The sequence below is a fragment of the Nycticebus coucang genome, chromosome 11, assembly GCF_027406575.1.
Source record: "Nycticebus coucang isolate mNycCou1 chromosome 11, mNycCou1.pri, whole genome shotgun sequence".
Lineage (NCBI taxonomy): Eukaryota > Metazoa > Chordata > Mammalia > Primates > Lorisidae > Nycticebus > Nycticebus coucang.
In genome coordinates, this window is record NC_069790.1 from 48,512,489 (window position 1) to 48,529,378 (window position 16,890).

Consider the following 16,890-nt stretch of genomic DNA (forward strand, 5'->3'; position numbering starts at 1 on the left):
CACCAGCAGTGTAGAAGTGTTCCCTTTTCTCCATATCCACTCCAACATCTCTGGTTTTGGAATTTTGTGATGTGGACTAATCTTACTGCAGTTAGATGATATCTCAAAATAGTTTTGATTTGCATTCCTCTGATGATTAAGGATGATGAGCATTTTTTCATATGTCTGTAGGCCATGCGCCTGTCGTCTTCAGAGAAGTTTCTCTTCAAGTCCCTTGCCGAGCCTGAGATGGGATCACTTGTTCTTTTCATGCTGATACGTTTGAGTTCTCTGTGGATTCTGGTTATTAAACCTTTGTCAGAGACATAACCTGCAAATATCTTCTTCCATTCTGAGGGTTCTCTGTGTGCTTTACTTACTGTGTTCTTGGCTGTGCAGAAGCTTTTTAGTTTGATCAGGTCCCAGTAGTGTATTTTTGAAGCTGCTTCAATTGCCCAGGGGATCCTCCTCATAAAATACTCACCCAGACCAATTTCTTCAAGTGTTTTCCATGCACTCTCTTCTAGTATTTTTATAGTTTCATGTCTTAAGTTTAAATCTTTAATCCAGTGAGAGTCTATCTTAGTTAATGGTGAAAGGTGTGAGTCCAGATTCACTCTTCTACAGGTCGCCAGCCAGTTCACCCAGCACCATTTGTTAAATAGGGAATCTTTTCCCCACTGAATGTTTTTAATTGGCTTGTCAAAGATCAAATAATGGTAAGTAGCTGGGTTCATCTCTTGGTTCTCTATTCTGTTCCATACATCTACCTCTGTTTTTGTGACAGTACCATGCTGTTCTTTTTTTTTTTTTAATTAAATCATAACTGTATACAATGATATGATTATGGGGCATCATACACTCACTTCATAAACCATTTGACACATTTTTATCACAGTGGTTAACATAGCCTTTCCGGCGTTATCTCAGTTACTGTGCCAAAACATTTACATTCTACATTTACCAAGTTTCGCAAATACCCCTGTAATATGCACCACAGGTGTGATCCCACCGATTCCCCTCCCTCTACCCACCCACCCCCTTTCCCACTTCCCCCTATTGTTAAGTTGTAGCTGGGTTATAGCTTTCATGTGAGAGTCCCAAATTAGTTTCATAGTAGGGCTGTGTACATTGGGTATTTTTTCTTCCATTCTTGGGATACTTTACTAAGAAGAATATGTTCCAGCTCCATCCATGTAAACATGAAAGAGGTAAAGTCTCCATCTTTCTTTAAGGCTGCATAGTATTCCATGGTATACATATACCACAATTTATTAATCCATTCGTGGATCGATGGGCACTTGGGCTTTTTCCATGACTTAGCTATTATGAATTGGGCTGCAATAAACATTCTGGTACAAATATCTTTGTTATGTTGTGATTTTTGGTCTTCTGGGTATATGCCCAGCAGAGGGATTACAGGATTGAATGGCAGATCTATTTTTAGATCTCTGAGTGTTCTCCATATATCTTTCCAAAAGGAATGTATTAATTTGCATTCCCACCAGCAGTGCAGAAGTGTTCCCTTTTCTCCGCATCCACGCCAACATCTCTGGTCTTGAGATTTTGTGATATAGGCTAGTCTCATTGGAGTTAGATGATATCTCAAAGTAGTTTTGATTTGCATTTCTCTGATGATTAAAGATGATGAGCATTTTTTCATATGTCTGAAGGCCGTACGCTTGTCTTCTTCAGAGAAGTTTCTCTTCAAATCCCTTGCCCAGCCTGCGATGGGATCCCTTGTTTTTTTCTTGCTGATGCGTTTGAGTTCTCTGTGGATTCTGGTTATTAAACCTTTGTCAGAGATATACCCTGCAAATATCTTCTCCCATTCTGAGGGCTGTCTGCTTGCTCTGCTTACTGTGTTCTTAGCTGTGCAGAAGCTTTTTAGTTTGATCAAGTCCCAGTAGTGTATTTTTGAAGCTGCTTCAATTGCCCGGGGGGTTCTCCTCATGAAATACTCACCTAGACCAATTTCTTCAAGGGTTTTCCCTGCATTCTCCTCTAGTATTTTTATAGTTTCATGTCTTAAGTTTAAATCTTTAATCCAATGAGAGTCTATCTTAGTTAATGGTGAAAGGTGTGGGTCCAATTTCAGTCTTCTGCAGGTTGCCAGCCAGTTCACCCAGCACCATTTGTTAAATAGGGAATCTTTTCCCCACTGAATGTTTTTAATTGGCTTGTCAAAAATCAAATAGCGGTAAGTAGCTGGATTCATCTCTTGGTTCTCTATTCTGTTCCAGATATCTACTTCTCTGTTTTTGTGCCAATACCATGCTGTTTTGATCACTATCGATTTGTAGTAAAGTCTGAAGTCTGGTAGTGTCATTCCTCCTGTTTTGTTTTTATTTCTGAGTAATGTCTTGGCTATTCGAGGTTTTTTCTGATTCCATATAAAACGAAGTAATGTTTTTTCAAGATCTTTAAAATATGACAGTGGAGCTTTAATAGGGAGTGCGTTGAAATTATATATTGCTTTGGGTAGTATGGACATTTTGATAATGTTGATTCTTCCTAGCCATGAGCATGGTATGTTTTTCCATTTGTTAACATTTTCAGCTATTTCTTTTCTTAGAGTTTCATAGTTCTCTTTATAGAGATCTTTCACGTCTTTTGTTAGGTTAATTCCCAAATATTTCATCTTCTTTGGCACTACTGTGAATGGGATAGAGTCCTTAACTGCTTTTTCAATTTGACTGTTGTTGGTGTATATAAAGGCTACCGATTTATGAATGTTGATTTTGTAACCTGAGACGCTGCTGTATTCCTTGATCACTTCTAGGAGTTTTGTAGTAGAGTCCCTAGTGTTTTCCAGATACACAATCATATCATCTGCGAAGAGCGAGAGTTTGATCTCTTCTGACCCTATATGGATACCCTTGATCGTCTTTTCTTCCCTAATTGCGGTGGCTAAAACTTCCATTACAATGTTGAAAAGCAATGGAGACAATGGGCAGCCTTGTCTGGTTCCTGATCTGAGTGGAAATGATTCCAATTTAACTCCATTCAATATGATATTGGCTGTGGGTTTGCTGTAGATAGCCTCTATCAGTTTAAGAAAAGTCCTTCTAGACCAATTTTCTTGAGTGTTCTGATCATGAAGGGATGCTGGATATTATCAAAAGCTTTTTCTGCATCAATTGAGAGAATAATATGGTCTTTGTTTTTTAATTTGTTTATGTGCTGAATTACATTTATAGATTTACGTATATTGAACCAGCCTTGAGACCCTGGGATAAAACCAACTTGGTCATGATGTATAATTTGTTTGATGTGTTGCTGGATTCTGTTTGTTAGGATCTTGTTGAATATTTTTGCATCTATATTCATTAGTGATATTGGTCTATAATTTTCTTTTCTTGTTGGGTCTTTTCCTGGTTTGGGGATCAGGGTGATGTTTGCTTCATAGAATGTGTTGGGTAGTCTTCCTTCTTTTTCTACCTTTTGGAACAGGTTGAGTAATATAGGTACTAATTCCTCTTTCAAGGTTTGGTAGAATTCTGACGTGAAACCATCTGGTCCCGGGCTTTTCTTTTTAGGGAGGTTTTGTATAGTTGATGCTATTTCTGAACTTGATATGGGTCTGTTCAACATTTCCACTTGATTCTGGTTAAGTCTTGGAAGGTGGCATGCTTCCAAGTATCGGTCTATTTCCTTCAGATTTTCATATTTCTGAGAATAAAGTTTCTTGTAATATTCATTAAGGATTTTTTGGATTTCTGATGAGTCTGTGGTTATTTCGTCTTTGTTGTTTCTGATTGATGATATTAGAGATTTTACTCTTTTTTTCCTGATTAGGTTGGCCAGAGGTTTATCTATTTTATTGACCTTTTCAAAAACCAGCTTTTTGATTTATTGATCTGTTGTATTATTCTTTTGTTTTCAATTTCATTTAATTCTGCTCTAATTTTGGTTATTTCTTTTCTTCTACTGGGTTTGTGGTTGGACTGTTCTTCCTTTTCCAGTTGCGTGAGATGTCCCATTAAGTTGTTAACTTCCTCTCTTTCCGTTCTCTTGAGGAAGGCTTGCAGTGCTATAAATTTCCCTCTTAGAACTGCCTTTGCGGTGTCCCAGAGGTTCTGATAGTTTGTGTCTTCATTGTCGTTTTGTTCCAAAAAATTGGTGATTTCTTTCTTAATCTCATCTCTGACCCAGCTATCATTCAGCATAAGGTTATTTAACTTCCATGTTTTTGTATGGGTATGCAGATTCCTGTTGTTACTCAATTCAAGTTTTATTCCATGATGGTCCGAGAAGATGCATGGAATAATTTCTATTCCTTTAAATTTACTGAGGTTAGACTTGTGACCTAAAATGTGATCAATTTTGGAGTAAGTTCCGTGGGCTGATGAGAAGTATGTGTATTCAGTTTTGTTGGGATGAAATGTTCTGTAGATGTCTGCTAAATCTAAATATTGGATGGTTAGGTTTAAATCTAAGATTTCTTTGCTCAGCTTCTTTCTGGAGGATCGATCCAACACTGCCAAGGGAGTGTTGAAATCTCCAACGATTATGGAGCTGGAGGAAATCAATTTACTCATGTCTGTTAGAGTTTCTCTTATAAATTGAGGTGCATTCTGGTTGGGTGCATAGATATTAATAATTGAGATCTCGTCATATTGAGTATTACCCTTAACAAATATGAAGTGACCATTCTTGTCCTTCCTTACTTTTGATGGTTTAAAGCCTACTGTATCTGCAAATAAAATTGCAACACCTGCTTTTTTCTGATTACCATTTGCCTGAAATATGGATGACCATCCTTTCACCCTGAGTCTGTATTTGTCTTTTAAGTTGAGATGTGACTCTTGTATGCAACAAATATCTGGCTTGAGTTTTTGTATCCAGTCAGCTAACCTATGCCTCTTTAGAGGACAGTTTAAGCCATTCACATTGATGGAGATTATTGATAAGTCTGGTGGAATTTTGGGTATCGAGTTTTTCAAAGGTCCAGTGGACATTTTTTTTTTTTTTTTTTGTAGAGACAGAGTCTCACTGTACCGCCCTCGGGTAGAGTGCCGTGGCGTCACACAGCTCACAGCAACCTCTAACTTTTTTTTGGGGGCTTACGCGATTCTCTTGCCTCAGCCTCCCGAGCAGCTGGGACTACAGGCGCCCGCCACAACGCCCGGCTATTTTTTTGTTGCAGTTTGGCCGGAGCTGGGTCTGAACCCACCACCCTCGGCATATGGGGCCAGCGCCCTACTCACTGAGCCACAGGCGCCGCACCCCCCCCAGTGGACATTTTTAATCCTTTCGCCAGTGTGGAAGTTGGAGTTTGATCCGAAGTTTCTGAGTGAGTTTACTTTTGTGGTATAGGATTGGGTTGGTCATTGTGGAGGATAGGTCTGAGAACATCCTGAAGAGCTGGTTTACTTATGGCAAATTTTTTCAACATATGAATGTCATTGAAGTATTTAATTTCTCCATCATAGATGAAACTCAGTTTAGCTGGATACAAGATCCTGGGTTGAAAGTTTTTTTGCTTTAGGAGATTAAAAGTTGATGACCAGCCTCTTCTTGCTTGAAAAGTTTCAGCAGAGAGATCTGCAGTTATTCTAATATTCTTACCTTTGTACGTTATAGTTTTCTTTCGCCGGGCTGCTTTGAGAATCTTCTCTTTCATGTTAACTTAAGTGAAGCTAATTATGATATGTCTGGGAGATGGCTTATTGGGGTTGAATCGTGCTGGGGTTCTGAAGCTGTCTGCTATCTGAATTTCAGATTCTCTAGGCATGTCTGGAAAATTTTCTTTCATAATTTCATGTAGAAGGGCCTCTGTGCCCTTGGCAGCCACTTCATCGTTCTCCGAAATTCCTATAACCCTTATGTTGTTTTTTTTCGAATTATCTGAGAGTTCTCTGAGTGAGTGATCCGTTTTTGCTCTCCATTTCTCTTCCTCTTTGAGAGATTGGGAGCGTTCGAAGACTTTATCTTCAATGTCAGAAATCCTTTCTTCTGCTTGCTCCATTCTGTTACTGAGGGATTCTACTGTATTTTTCATATCTTTGAGGGCTGTAAGTTCTTGTTTCAGTGTGTCTAAGTCTTTGGTGGTTTTGTCTTTAAATTCGTTAAATTCTTGAGACAATTTTTGAATTTCTCCTCGAATTCCTAATTCCATTTTATTAATCTTGTCTGCAAACCAAATTCTGAATTCGACTTCTGACATCTCAGCCAGTTGTTTATGAATGGGATCTTCAATCACATCTGCCATATCTTTTCTTGGGGGGGTTGATCTATTCTGGTTATTCATGTTACCAGAGTTTTTCCGCTGATTCCACCCCATGGTTTACTCCCTTTGGTTTTTCCCCTGGGGTTTTATCGAAGGCCCGTACAGTGTTGTGGCCTGAGAAACTGGGGCCCTGTCTGGTGTGGTGGAGCAAAGTGGTTCTGTCTTGTTTTCAGCTGGTTTCTGTTCGATCCTATTGCAACTTCTACTCTGGCTTGAAGTCTCAGCTGTGTGGAAAAATCAGCAGTTAAGTCACCCCGCCTGCCCACCTCTGGCCCCAGTTGGAAAAGGAGAATCAAACCTTCCTACAATCGCACACCCAGGGCACCGCCTGAAAAGTCCTCAGTCTATTAGCCCAGTTCAAAAGGTCCGAATCAACTGTCTCAATCGGCACTTGTCTCAGGTGGAAGGGTTCAAGAGGTCTCTGGGAACTGGATCACAGGGGCCTGGTGACTCCTCTGACACAGCTCACCCCAGTGCAGCGTGGAGTCAGGAGGAGCCACCCAGCAAACAGAGCAGTCTGGGAAGGTTGACGTCTCCTTCCCCACTTTGCCCCTCCGTCGGACCCAGTCACTGGTATCTCTGCAGATGGCTAACCTAGTTGCCTGCAGTGAACAGACACTCCAGGGGTTTGCACCTGCCTGAATCGCAAGGAAGTCTGCCAGGCCCCCGCAGACTGCCGCTATCTAGCAGCAGGAGATGGGGCCTCACTTCTTTGAGTGTTTGATGCAGGTGATGGGAAGGAGGTGTTCACTCAGGCTTAGCCCCATCCCTGATGGATGCTGCTAACAGAACAGAACAGAACAGACAACTTTGTGAGGTTTTGTCTCTGTTCCTGTCGTCGCCTACAGAAGACGGGCTGTTTTGAGTTCAAACGTCTTTGCTGCTGGAGAATTGCGTCTGAACACCTCTCTGGGTTGGCCCCGCCCTGGAAGCTTCCCCGGTTTGTGAGCCGTGTCACTGGTGGCCTCCTCTGGTTGCCCAGGGAGACAGGGGGTGTGGCCTCAGAATATCCAGAAGTGAGCGTTCTGCCGTTAAAGAAAAAACGGCTGTTGATCTACCTCCAGGGAACTGCTGCTCTGGTGTGGGCACTCAGGCGACCCTTTTCTCCTCTGTCCCACGCCCCAGAGTCAGCACTGAGCGGCCACAGTTTGTGCTGGGTCCACACCCCTTAAGAGATCCCCCAAGAATCAGAACTCTTGGGGGATGGGCCCCCAGACCCCGATTGGGAGTGGGGGGGGAAAGCTAGAGTTTCATTCAGTTTTACGCAATACTATGGTCCGGGGAGTGCTCCTGCACTGCACCGCAGGGAAGTGCCGCCAAGGCTTGATTTCCCCTCAGCAGAGTGCCCTCTCCTCGCTCACGTGTCCCAGAGTCAGCGCTGACCTGACGCAGCTCAGGCACTGTGCACTCCCCTCGAGAAATCACCCAAGGAGCCCAACTCCTGGGGGATAGGCCCTCAGACCCCGAGTGAGAGTAGGGGTTCTCAGCTCTCAGCGGGGAGGCCAGAGTCTGATTCAGTCTTGGGCCCCGTATGCCCGGGGAGGGTTGCTGCACTGCACCGCAGGGAAGTGCCGCGAGGCGTGACTCCCCCTCAGCCAGGTGCCCTCTCCTCACTTGCGCGCCTCAGAGTCAATGCTGACCAGTCGCAACTCGGGGACTGTCCACTCCCCTTGAGAAATCACCCAAGGATCCGAAGTCCTGGGGGACAGGCCTCCAGACCTCAGTGGGCGGGAGGGGAGCGCCGGGGATTCAGGGTTGCCGGCAAAGGATTCCCAAAGTTTTATTCAGCCCTATGTCCGGCAGGAGAACACCACGGCACCCCAGTAGGGGAGGTAGGTCCAGTTTTTAGAAGGTCTCTCCCATGGAGTGTAGTGGGAGGGCCTTTAATTTCTGCCTGCTTGTTCAATTGTGGGGCTCTTGAGCCGGTCTCATGGGGGAGGGGGACTCCCGTCCGCTTGGTGGTGGATTTTGTACCTTTTGTTTGCGTCCTTGTGATCACAACTTGCCTCAGCGGTGTTGATGTGCGTTCTTCAGCCTTCTCTCTTGGTGAGGCTCAAGTCCACCAGGATACTTACTAAATTCCTGTCCCTTAACTCTCCTTCTGGACGGGAGCCTTTGTTGAAAGCTGGCTTCAGTCCGCCATCTTGTCTCCCCTCCATGCTGTTCTGATGACTATCGATTTATAATATAGTCTGAGGTCTGGTAGTGTGATTCCTCCTATTTTGTTTTTATTTCTGAGTAATGTCTTGGCTGTTCGAGTTTTTTTCTGATTCCATATAAAGTGAAGTATTATTTTTTTGAGAGCTTTAAAGTATGAAAGCAGAGTTTTAATGGAGATTGCATTAAAATTGTATATTGCTTTGGGTAGTGTGGACATTTTAACAATGTTGATTCTTCCCAGCCATGAGCATGGTATGTTTTTCCATTTGTTAACATCTGGCTACTGTATTTCTTAAGTCACTTTTCATCTAACAACAGTTCTAGCTCCCTTTTTATAACATACATTGTTTCTTATTTATCTTTACAGTATTTCTTCAATATTGACAGGTTACACTTGCTTAATTCATATGTAACCCACAAGTTAGTGACATTGACTTCTCCCTGGCTGGCTTCCTGCCATGACTAGCCTGCCCTGTGTTACTTAAATAAAAACTGTTATCTCTTCTCTACACATAATAAAATTATAAATGAAATAAATCCATGTAACCAACAGAGTTAAATATGAAATTTTACTTTAAAATAATTATTTTGAGATTCGCTGCTTTCACTAAGACGCTTTCATGGTGAATCATCCATAGAGCAACATGATTTTTGGCCCTTCTTTCTAAGAAAGGCCTCAGTTCAAAGAACACCCTTCCCTGGTTCATACAGATACACTTGTCTGGGGATACACATATAGCTTTCTGGTGTGCTACGAAACTAGGCTTAGTATAATCCATCTTCTCTACATAAAACTACACTGTTTTCAGTGCCTTAGAAATGATTTTTAAGATTTTATGAAGTTAAGACCAGATGGTTTTCTTTCCAAACATTTATATTTTCCTCACCCTAATAGCAGGAAGTTCATTTCAAGATTGCATTTCTGTGTCTGAATTGTTGTATTTCCTCCAAGTCAGAATGCAAACAAGTTGAGATGTATGATAAATTTCCAATTTATTGTACAAATGGTGCTGTGGCTACTTGTTTGAATAATATTGTGTGAGTAATTCATTCCAAGAGTACACTGTCTCGAATCTCAGATAAGGGGAGTGGAGTGCTGAATGGGGTTCTGAGAATAGTTACGGGGATTTTGCACCTTTGTTTTCTTTGCAACTAGCTGGAGTACTTAAGATTTTATGTAGTGCATATGGGGAAAGGTACTTCTGGTTTAATGTGAGTGGTATAGATCTGCACAGAATAAATTAGTTTGTTTCTGGAATTACATTAGTATAATGTTATTTATTTGTTTTGGTGTCACTTAACGGGATGATAGAACAATTATGAAATAAAATTGGAAAGAAAGACCCTTAATGGAGAACCTAAGGTAATTTTCACTTAATTTCAAAAAAAAATTTATATTCAGGTCTCTGTCAGAGAGCTAAATTGGGTGAGTATATAAAAGTAGTCTTATTTCAAAGAATCCATATTTAGTTTTACAATTTTAATTTCCTTTTAGTTATAAACAGTGTAACCCTCTTCACAGCTTAAGATTCTAATATGTTCAAATCTCTTATTTTCCAAATTAATTATACTGTGGCTCCTGTTCTCCTGATTGGTAAAAAGTCTAGTATCTTCCTCTTTCAATCCTTCCTTATGAGCATCTTGAGGCAACTTTGCCCCCAAACTGTCAGCACTTACTAAGTTTAAAGTGTTTAAGGGGTCCATCCTACTTCCAAATGCCAGGTGTAAAAAGAACTGTAATGTAACATCAGCTCATTGGTGTTCTGTATCTTGGAGATTCCTTGATATTCCTACAAATGATGTTTTTCCAAACTATATGGATGCTTTTTTAAGTCTCTTCCCTATACAAGCCCCTGTGAAGCCCTCTTCCTTCCCACATTTAGAGCTCTTTTAATTCTATGCTCAGTCATTGTTTCCAGAGTTTATAATGATGCCAGGGTGCCTGAATACCAAAAAATTTTCTGTCTTAGCCACAGTGTCTGCCATAACTTATGTTGTGCTTTGAGTGTTCAAGCTTGTGTGTCTCAAACAATGAATGTGCATGAGGATCACCTGTGTAGCTTGGAAAAATGGATATTCCTTGCATAACAGAGATCTCATTCTAGAACTCTGGATGGGTCTAGTAATCTTCAAGTTCAATAGCAGTCCAGGTGATTCTGGTCCTAGTGAAAATACATTACCTATGAGAGCAGTAGTTCTCGTACCACCTGCATATTTGAGTCATCAGAGAGTGTTAAAAGGATTCTAGTGCCTAGGACCCTAATCTCCACCAAGGAAATAAGACCATTTGGGTTTAGCAAGGTAATAGGTATGTTCCAAAAGCTCTCCAGATGACTGCGATCTGCAGCCAGACATGAGAACCTCTACCCTCCACTGCTAAGATAAACGCAGAACTCCAGACAACTCTTCCAAGTGGTAAAGTTATCTTTGGGGCACTTATGTATTGTTTTGTTGTTTTTTGATATTGTTTTTTCCCTGTCTTTTAATTCTCATTGAAGCCACCACTGTCCACCCTACCAGATTTTCATATTTTTAAAATTCAGGTGCCTCTGCTTTTTGCATACAAAATGGCCCCATGATCATATTAATGTACACAGCTATGATTTAATAAAAATAAAACAAAGGAAAAAAACAACAAAGTTGCATATACTAAATGAAAAACATCTATAGCTAAGAAATAGGGGTAATACTTTACATTTTTGGACAATTAAGATAAACCATTTATCTAACTCTTCTTGAAGCAGCATGTCAAGTTGTATTAAACCACACGGAGAAAGTCTTCTCTTTCTGAAATAGTTGCGTCTTTTACACACCCCATTTACACTGCCCTGTGTGTTAGGTTTTAGTACAGAGATGCAGAGATTGTTGTATAATCTGGGGCTCTCTATGGCTGACAGCAATCTAAGGTAAAAATTGTCAGACTCCTCCAGCTTAATTTTATGATGATGGAATCCTGAGCAGGGCAGAGATTAGCAGATGTTTCAGCCCAGACCTTGCACCTGAAAAAGCCATGTAAGTCAATCTGAGTGAAGCCACTTAAGGTAATTCAATGAAGACTTAACTTTAGGACCACATTTAAATGTTTCATCTGCTTCTTCAAATAATAAATAAATTATTTTTTAAACCAATGGGGGAAAATGGCAGAATGAGTAAAGCTTTAAACATACTTGCTCTTTTTTTATTCAGATCTGTTACTGTAAAACAATTACCTTAAGCAATTTTTTAATATGTTCAATAAATAATAAGATTATTTCTTGTTTTAAATAATTTGATAGAACAATATCTTGAAGGAAATAACATATCTGAATTAAAATTATTTGATTATATTTTTAGAACCTATGTGTAATTAAGGAAATGCTAATTATAATATGATACATTAAGGTTATTAAATTTTCTATTTTCATTTTTAAATTCATTCTTGTTTATGCACATGAAGAACTTGTAGACAGAGAGGGTAAAGGCCTTAGACACTGCCCCCTGCATTAACCATTGCAAGCCATCCCCATAAACTTACAATGCAATAATAATAATTTACTAGTTTCAAGACAATGTGATAAGCACCCCCTCCTTAAACCAACTTAACCAATTTACTACCACTAAGACCCTTCAATATAGAAATTCTAGATTTACAATGATATAAAACAATATTAGAGGTACCTGATGTCTCCCAGTGCCCTCTATGAATATCCTGTGTTTAATATAAACTGTTTTCAGAACCTATGTAAGGTTTTTTTCCTTAAAATTTCATTTCTCAATATACCCAACATGTGACATGAACTAAAATCCTTACTACATGTAAAAAAAAAAACCCTACTAATTTCTAAGTGTGCATTTTTCTTTGCCACAAAACCATTGAAGTTTATGTTATTTAAAGGACCAATTTAATATCTACTGTGATTATTAGAAACATCCCTACAGATTTCTACTGTAAATAAGGAATTAGAAGAGGATTTCTCTGACTGCCTGAGCAAATGTTAGGTAAACTTCTAAACTGTGGAGTATTTAGACCTTTGAATTTGTCACGAACAGCTTTCTGCTTCTCTTTTAGCCATTACTTGTCGCAAGCAAGATGGAGGACAGGTGGGCATCCACGAGTGCCTCCAGTATGCAGGCCCCGTGCCAGCCCTCACCCAAGCCTGCCAGATCCCCTGCCAGGATGACTGTCAATTGACCAGCTGGTCCAAGTTTTCTTCATGCAATGGAGACTGTGGAGCAGTTAGGACCAGAAAGCGTACTATTGTTGGTAAGAATGATTGGAATGCCAAAGCCAATGCTTATCAAGGTAGAAAAACAAAATACACGTCAGACCAAGAGAGTTCTGACAACGTATTTGAAAAATGCAGGGATATGCCTTATTGTTGCTGTACTTTATACTGATATGTCAGTGGATTTGGATGTGTATTTTAACATCAGTTGGCAGTGATAACAAGCATTGTGCACTTTCTGTAGAAAGAAAAAGCAGGCTTGAGGATTGAACTCTGCTGACTTATACAATTCATGGTAGATTATTTTTTGGCTTAAACATGTTCTTTTAGTGGACTGCCTACAGTCTGTAAAGTTCTTGGAGCAAAGATTTGGGGGGACAAAAGAAAAAGTCGCCACTTCATTTACTTAAGCCATTGCACTCTCAGAGCCTTCTATTATGCTTCATCTCCTAGAAGGAGGAATACAACATGAATTCTGTGTCTGGAAACTGGGTTTTAAAAGCAGTCAACAACAAAGAGCAGGGATATGAGCAAGAGCAGGAGCCATCATTCTGAGGGAGAGCCTGGTGCATCTGAAAATACTTTCAATGAAAAAGAAACCTAAAAACGTTGGTGCTAGTAGACTATTCAGAACTTAGTTATAAAATGAACCACTTTTATAATAAAGGCCATTGGAAACCTGGTAATGCGGCTTATGAGAATTAAAAATGTACAATCAATTATATGTAGTATTAAAGAGTGTATGACATGTAATATTATATATGGCACATAATACTATGTATAATAAATATAATACAAATATGTAATATAATTAAAATAATTAAATGTATATTTTTCAAGCACATTTATAACTGTTATATAAAAGACGGTTATTTTATAATTTTTTTTAACTTGAGGTTAATGTGAGGTTACAACCAACCAAGTCACAATATTTGAATTTGTTAGATAGAATCTCTCTTGTACTTGTGTCTGCACCCAAAAGGTGTGCCGTGTACTCCCCCATTGTGCCCATTCAGTGGGAGCATCCCAAATTTCCCCTTCTTTCTCCCCCTCCCAGAAGATGTTTAAAGGGAATTTATTTATATTTATATTCCAAAAATAATCAAAGTATTCAAAAATAGTCTTTAGAATTAGCAAAAGAGATACGCAGTCAAATGCAGTGATACTGCATCTCATATTTTTGTTCATGTTATTATGAAAGTGTGGTTTGTGCAGTTGCCTCAAATTCCCTAGTCAGTGAAAACACATGATCATTTTAGAGGATTGTGATCATTTTGGAGAGTATAAAATTTAACACAAAAGTTAGTGCTTTATACAAAATGGACTATTTTTGTTTATTTATTTATTTTTTACTTTTTTGAGACTGAGTTTCACTCTGTTGCCCTGCATGGAGTGGCTTAGTGCCATAGCTCACAGCAACCTCAAGCTCCTGGGCTCAAACTACCCTCATGCCTCACCTTTCCAGTAGCTGGGACTACAGGCACCCTGCCAAAATGCCTGGCTAACTTTTCTGTTTTTAGTACCAACAGGGTCTCACTCTTGCTTGGGCTGGTCTCCAATTCCTGAGCTCAAGCAATAAAATGGACAATTTTTAATGAAAAAATAAGACAAATTTTATTATGCAACGTACCCAATACTAACAAAAGCCTACATAGAAAACACCTTAGAGTGAGAAAATAGCATTTATTGATGGGCTACTGTGAAATATCATTTAAAATGGAGAAACTTAGAAAAGTAGAAAATTTGGGGAAGTTTGAAATTAATAATAGTATTTTCCAATTTAAATTGTCTGGTTATTTGTCTTCCACAGGAAAAAGTAAAAAGAAGGAAAAATGTAAAAATTCCCATTTGTACCCCCTGATTGAGACGCAGTATTGTCCTTGTGACAAATACAGTGCACAGCCTGTAGGGAACTGGTCAGACTGTATTTTACCAGAGGGGAAAGTGGAAGTGTTACTAGGAATGAAAGTACAAGGAGACATCAAAGAATGTGGCCAAGGATACCGTTACCAAGCAATGGCATGCTACGACCAAAACGGCAGGCTTGTGGAAACATCCAGATGTAACAGCCATGGTAATCCAATTTTTCTTCGTTATTATATATTTGCTGTCTTTGGGAGAGGAGGTGAAACGCACATGTATTGTAGTGGAGGAAACGTATAGGCTTACAGAAGTGTGTTCTAAATTAAACACTGTGGAGCGCCATGCTATGCATATATCATTTATATGGAACAGGACGTTCCATGGCATTGTCTCATCTTCCAGAAGTGGCCAATTAAGTTTCAAAATAGTGACAGGAATCCTTATGGAGCAGCAAAAATGATGCCAGAAACCTCTCCTGGGACTTACCAAGATCCTGTTCATTCAATAAATCCAACAATCCCCTAACAAGTCTGTGTACAGAAAGGGAGTAAGGAGGAGATAAGATCTCAATGCAGTTTGAGATTAAAGTTTTAAATTAGACTTTTGACAACTGAACTGTTGAGCTTTGTAAGTTGCTCAAAATGTCATTAAGTGGCAGGAAAAAATGTGGAAAGTAGAGTTGAGATAGGCAAAAAAAAACTCAAAAAACTACATACTCCTAGGAAACTGTACCCATTCATTTCTAAATCAAAAAAGAAATTCACAGTGCATTGATAATAATTGAGCTGCCCAAAATCGTGAACAGTGGCCAACTCTGACCAGAGTATATACTGAACTCTTTAGTTCTTAATCTGAATATAGCTCTCGTTAAGCAATATTTCTCAATTAATCTTTTATCTTAATGCATCTGTCTTTTTATAATGGAATGGGATCAGTTTACAGTGGGTCAGCCTGAATCATAGAAGTCACAAAACACATTTGCAAACACTGGATGAAGATCTCCCAGACTCTTGATAGAAGTGACCAAGGAAGGATGACTTAAGTTGTTAGAATCAAGGAACATGCAGCTACCCTTCAACCCTGCTGAAAAGACTTCTTTTCCTGTAGCTGGGCTACTCCAGTTTTATTACATGGTTCAGAAAACAGCACAAATTAATAAAGCCATCTTACATTTAAAACCATCAAGTGATGACACATTTATTGAATTCTCTTAAATATTCCCTGCAAAGAAGTTTCTAAAATCCTTATGTTTTTTTCCCCTCATCTCACAGTTAGAGATATGCAAAGAAAGGATAAATGTTTGAGGTGATGGATATTCCAATGACCCTGACTTATTACATATTGTATGCTTGTATCAAAATATCTATCACATGTACCCCATAAATATTAAAAAATGCCATCTTAATCATCATTAAGAATACTTGTTCAGTAGTGTTAAATACATTTCCATTGTTATGCAGTCGACCTCCAGATCCACTTTTTAACAAATTTTATTGTGTATATTTAATGTTTAAATATTTCAGTTTAAAAAATGGCTAGTGATACGAACCCCAAATTATTTATAATATTTAAGCTTTAGATGTATTTCTCATGTTAATACATGAGCGTTGCTAAATTGATGATTATCCCATTCACATATAATAATAACTATAAAAGAAAAAAGGGTTTACCATTTTTAATAGCTGTACTTTGAGAAACATCTCTAAAAGTAACTGAATTATTTTATTCCCTACATCAAATAGCATAGATCTTATAAATTAGATACTAAGAAAAACATACATATCATTTCTATTTTGTGACAGTGTAGAAAATCATAGTTAGTTCTTAAGATATAAAATTAGAGATCACTTTAAAAATATGTGTATCTTGAAATTAAGCATATAAGTGTCTGCTCACATTTCAGCTTATTATGCATAGTGAATCACTAAGATAATCATTTGTTTTTAACATTACCTTTGAGCTTCCAGAATAACTTTCATATATTCTCACTTTCACCCTGGTCTGTTAATTGGATGCATAAGAGGCCACTGAACAGCCAATCTTACTTTTAGAAAGAACTTTTAAAATATTCTGTGACTTTCACAAAAATGTGAGTTACTTAAAAAAAGTAGAAGAACAAAAATAGTTGAAATCAACCAAAAACAGTGTACTTCTTATCTTACCGTTGTTGACGCAAAGCATGAAAAATGCAGTATTGAATTCTAGAGAAAGACACATACAGAAAAAAAGATAAGTACATAGGACACGGAATCTAAAAAAGATTCTTAACTGGGCAGTGCCTGTGGCTCAAAGGGGTAGGGCACGGGCCCCATATGCTGGAGGTGGCAGGTTCAAACCCAGCTCCGGCAAAAAAAAAACTGCAAAAAAAAAGATCCTTAACTAAGTGAGCTCTTCCAGCTTAGTTCTTCAGTATCTCCTGCATCCTTCCTGTCTCCTTCAAGCTGATCTATG

At 39.0% G+C, this 16,890-nt stretch overlaps 1 protein-coding gene across 1 annotated transcript in view; it reads left to right on the top strand.

The window, feature by feature from the left end:
- The window catches only part of THSD7A (thrombospondin type 1 domain containing 7A), a 466,447-nt gene that overhangs the window by 389,925 nt on the left and 59,632 nt on the right, over window positions 1–16,890 (top strand). The window contains exons 12-13 of the mRNA XM_053609606.1: window positions 12,420–12,614; window positions 14,387–14,650. Of these exons, the coding sequence (XP_053465581.1) occupies window positions 12,420–12,614; window positions 14,387–14,650 (459 nt within the window). The remainder of the gene's footprint in view (window positions 1–12,419; window positions 12,615–14,386; window positions 14,651–16,890) is intronic.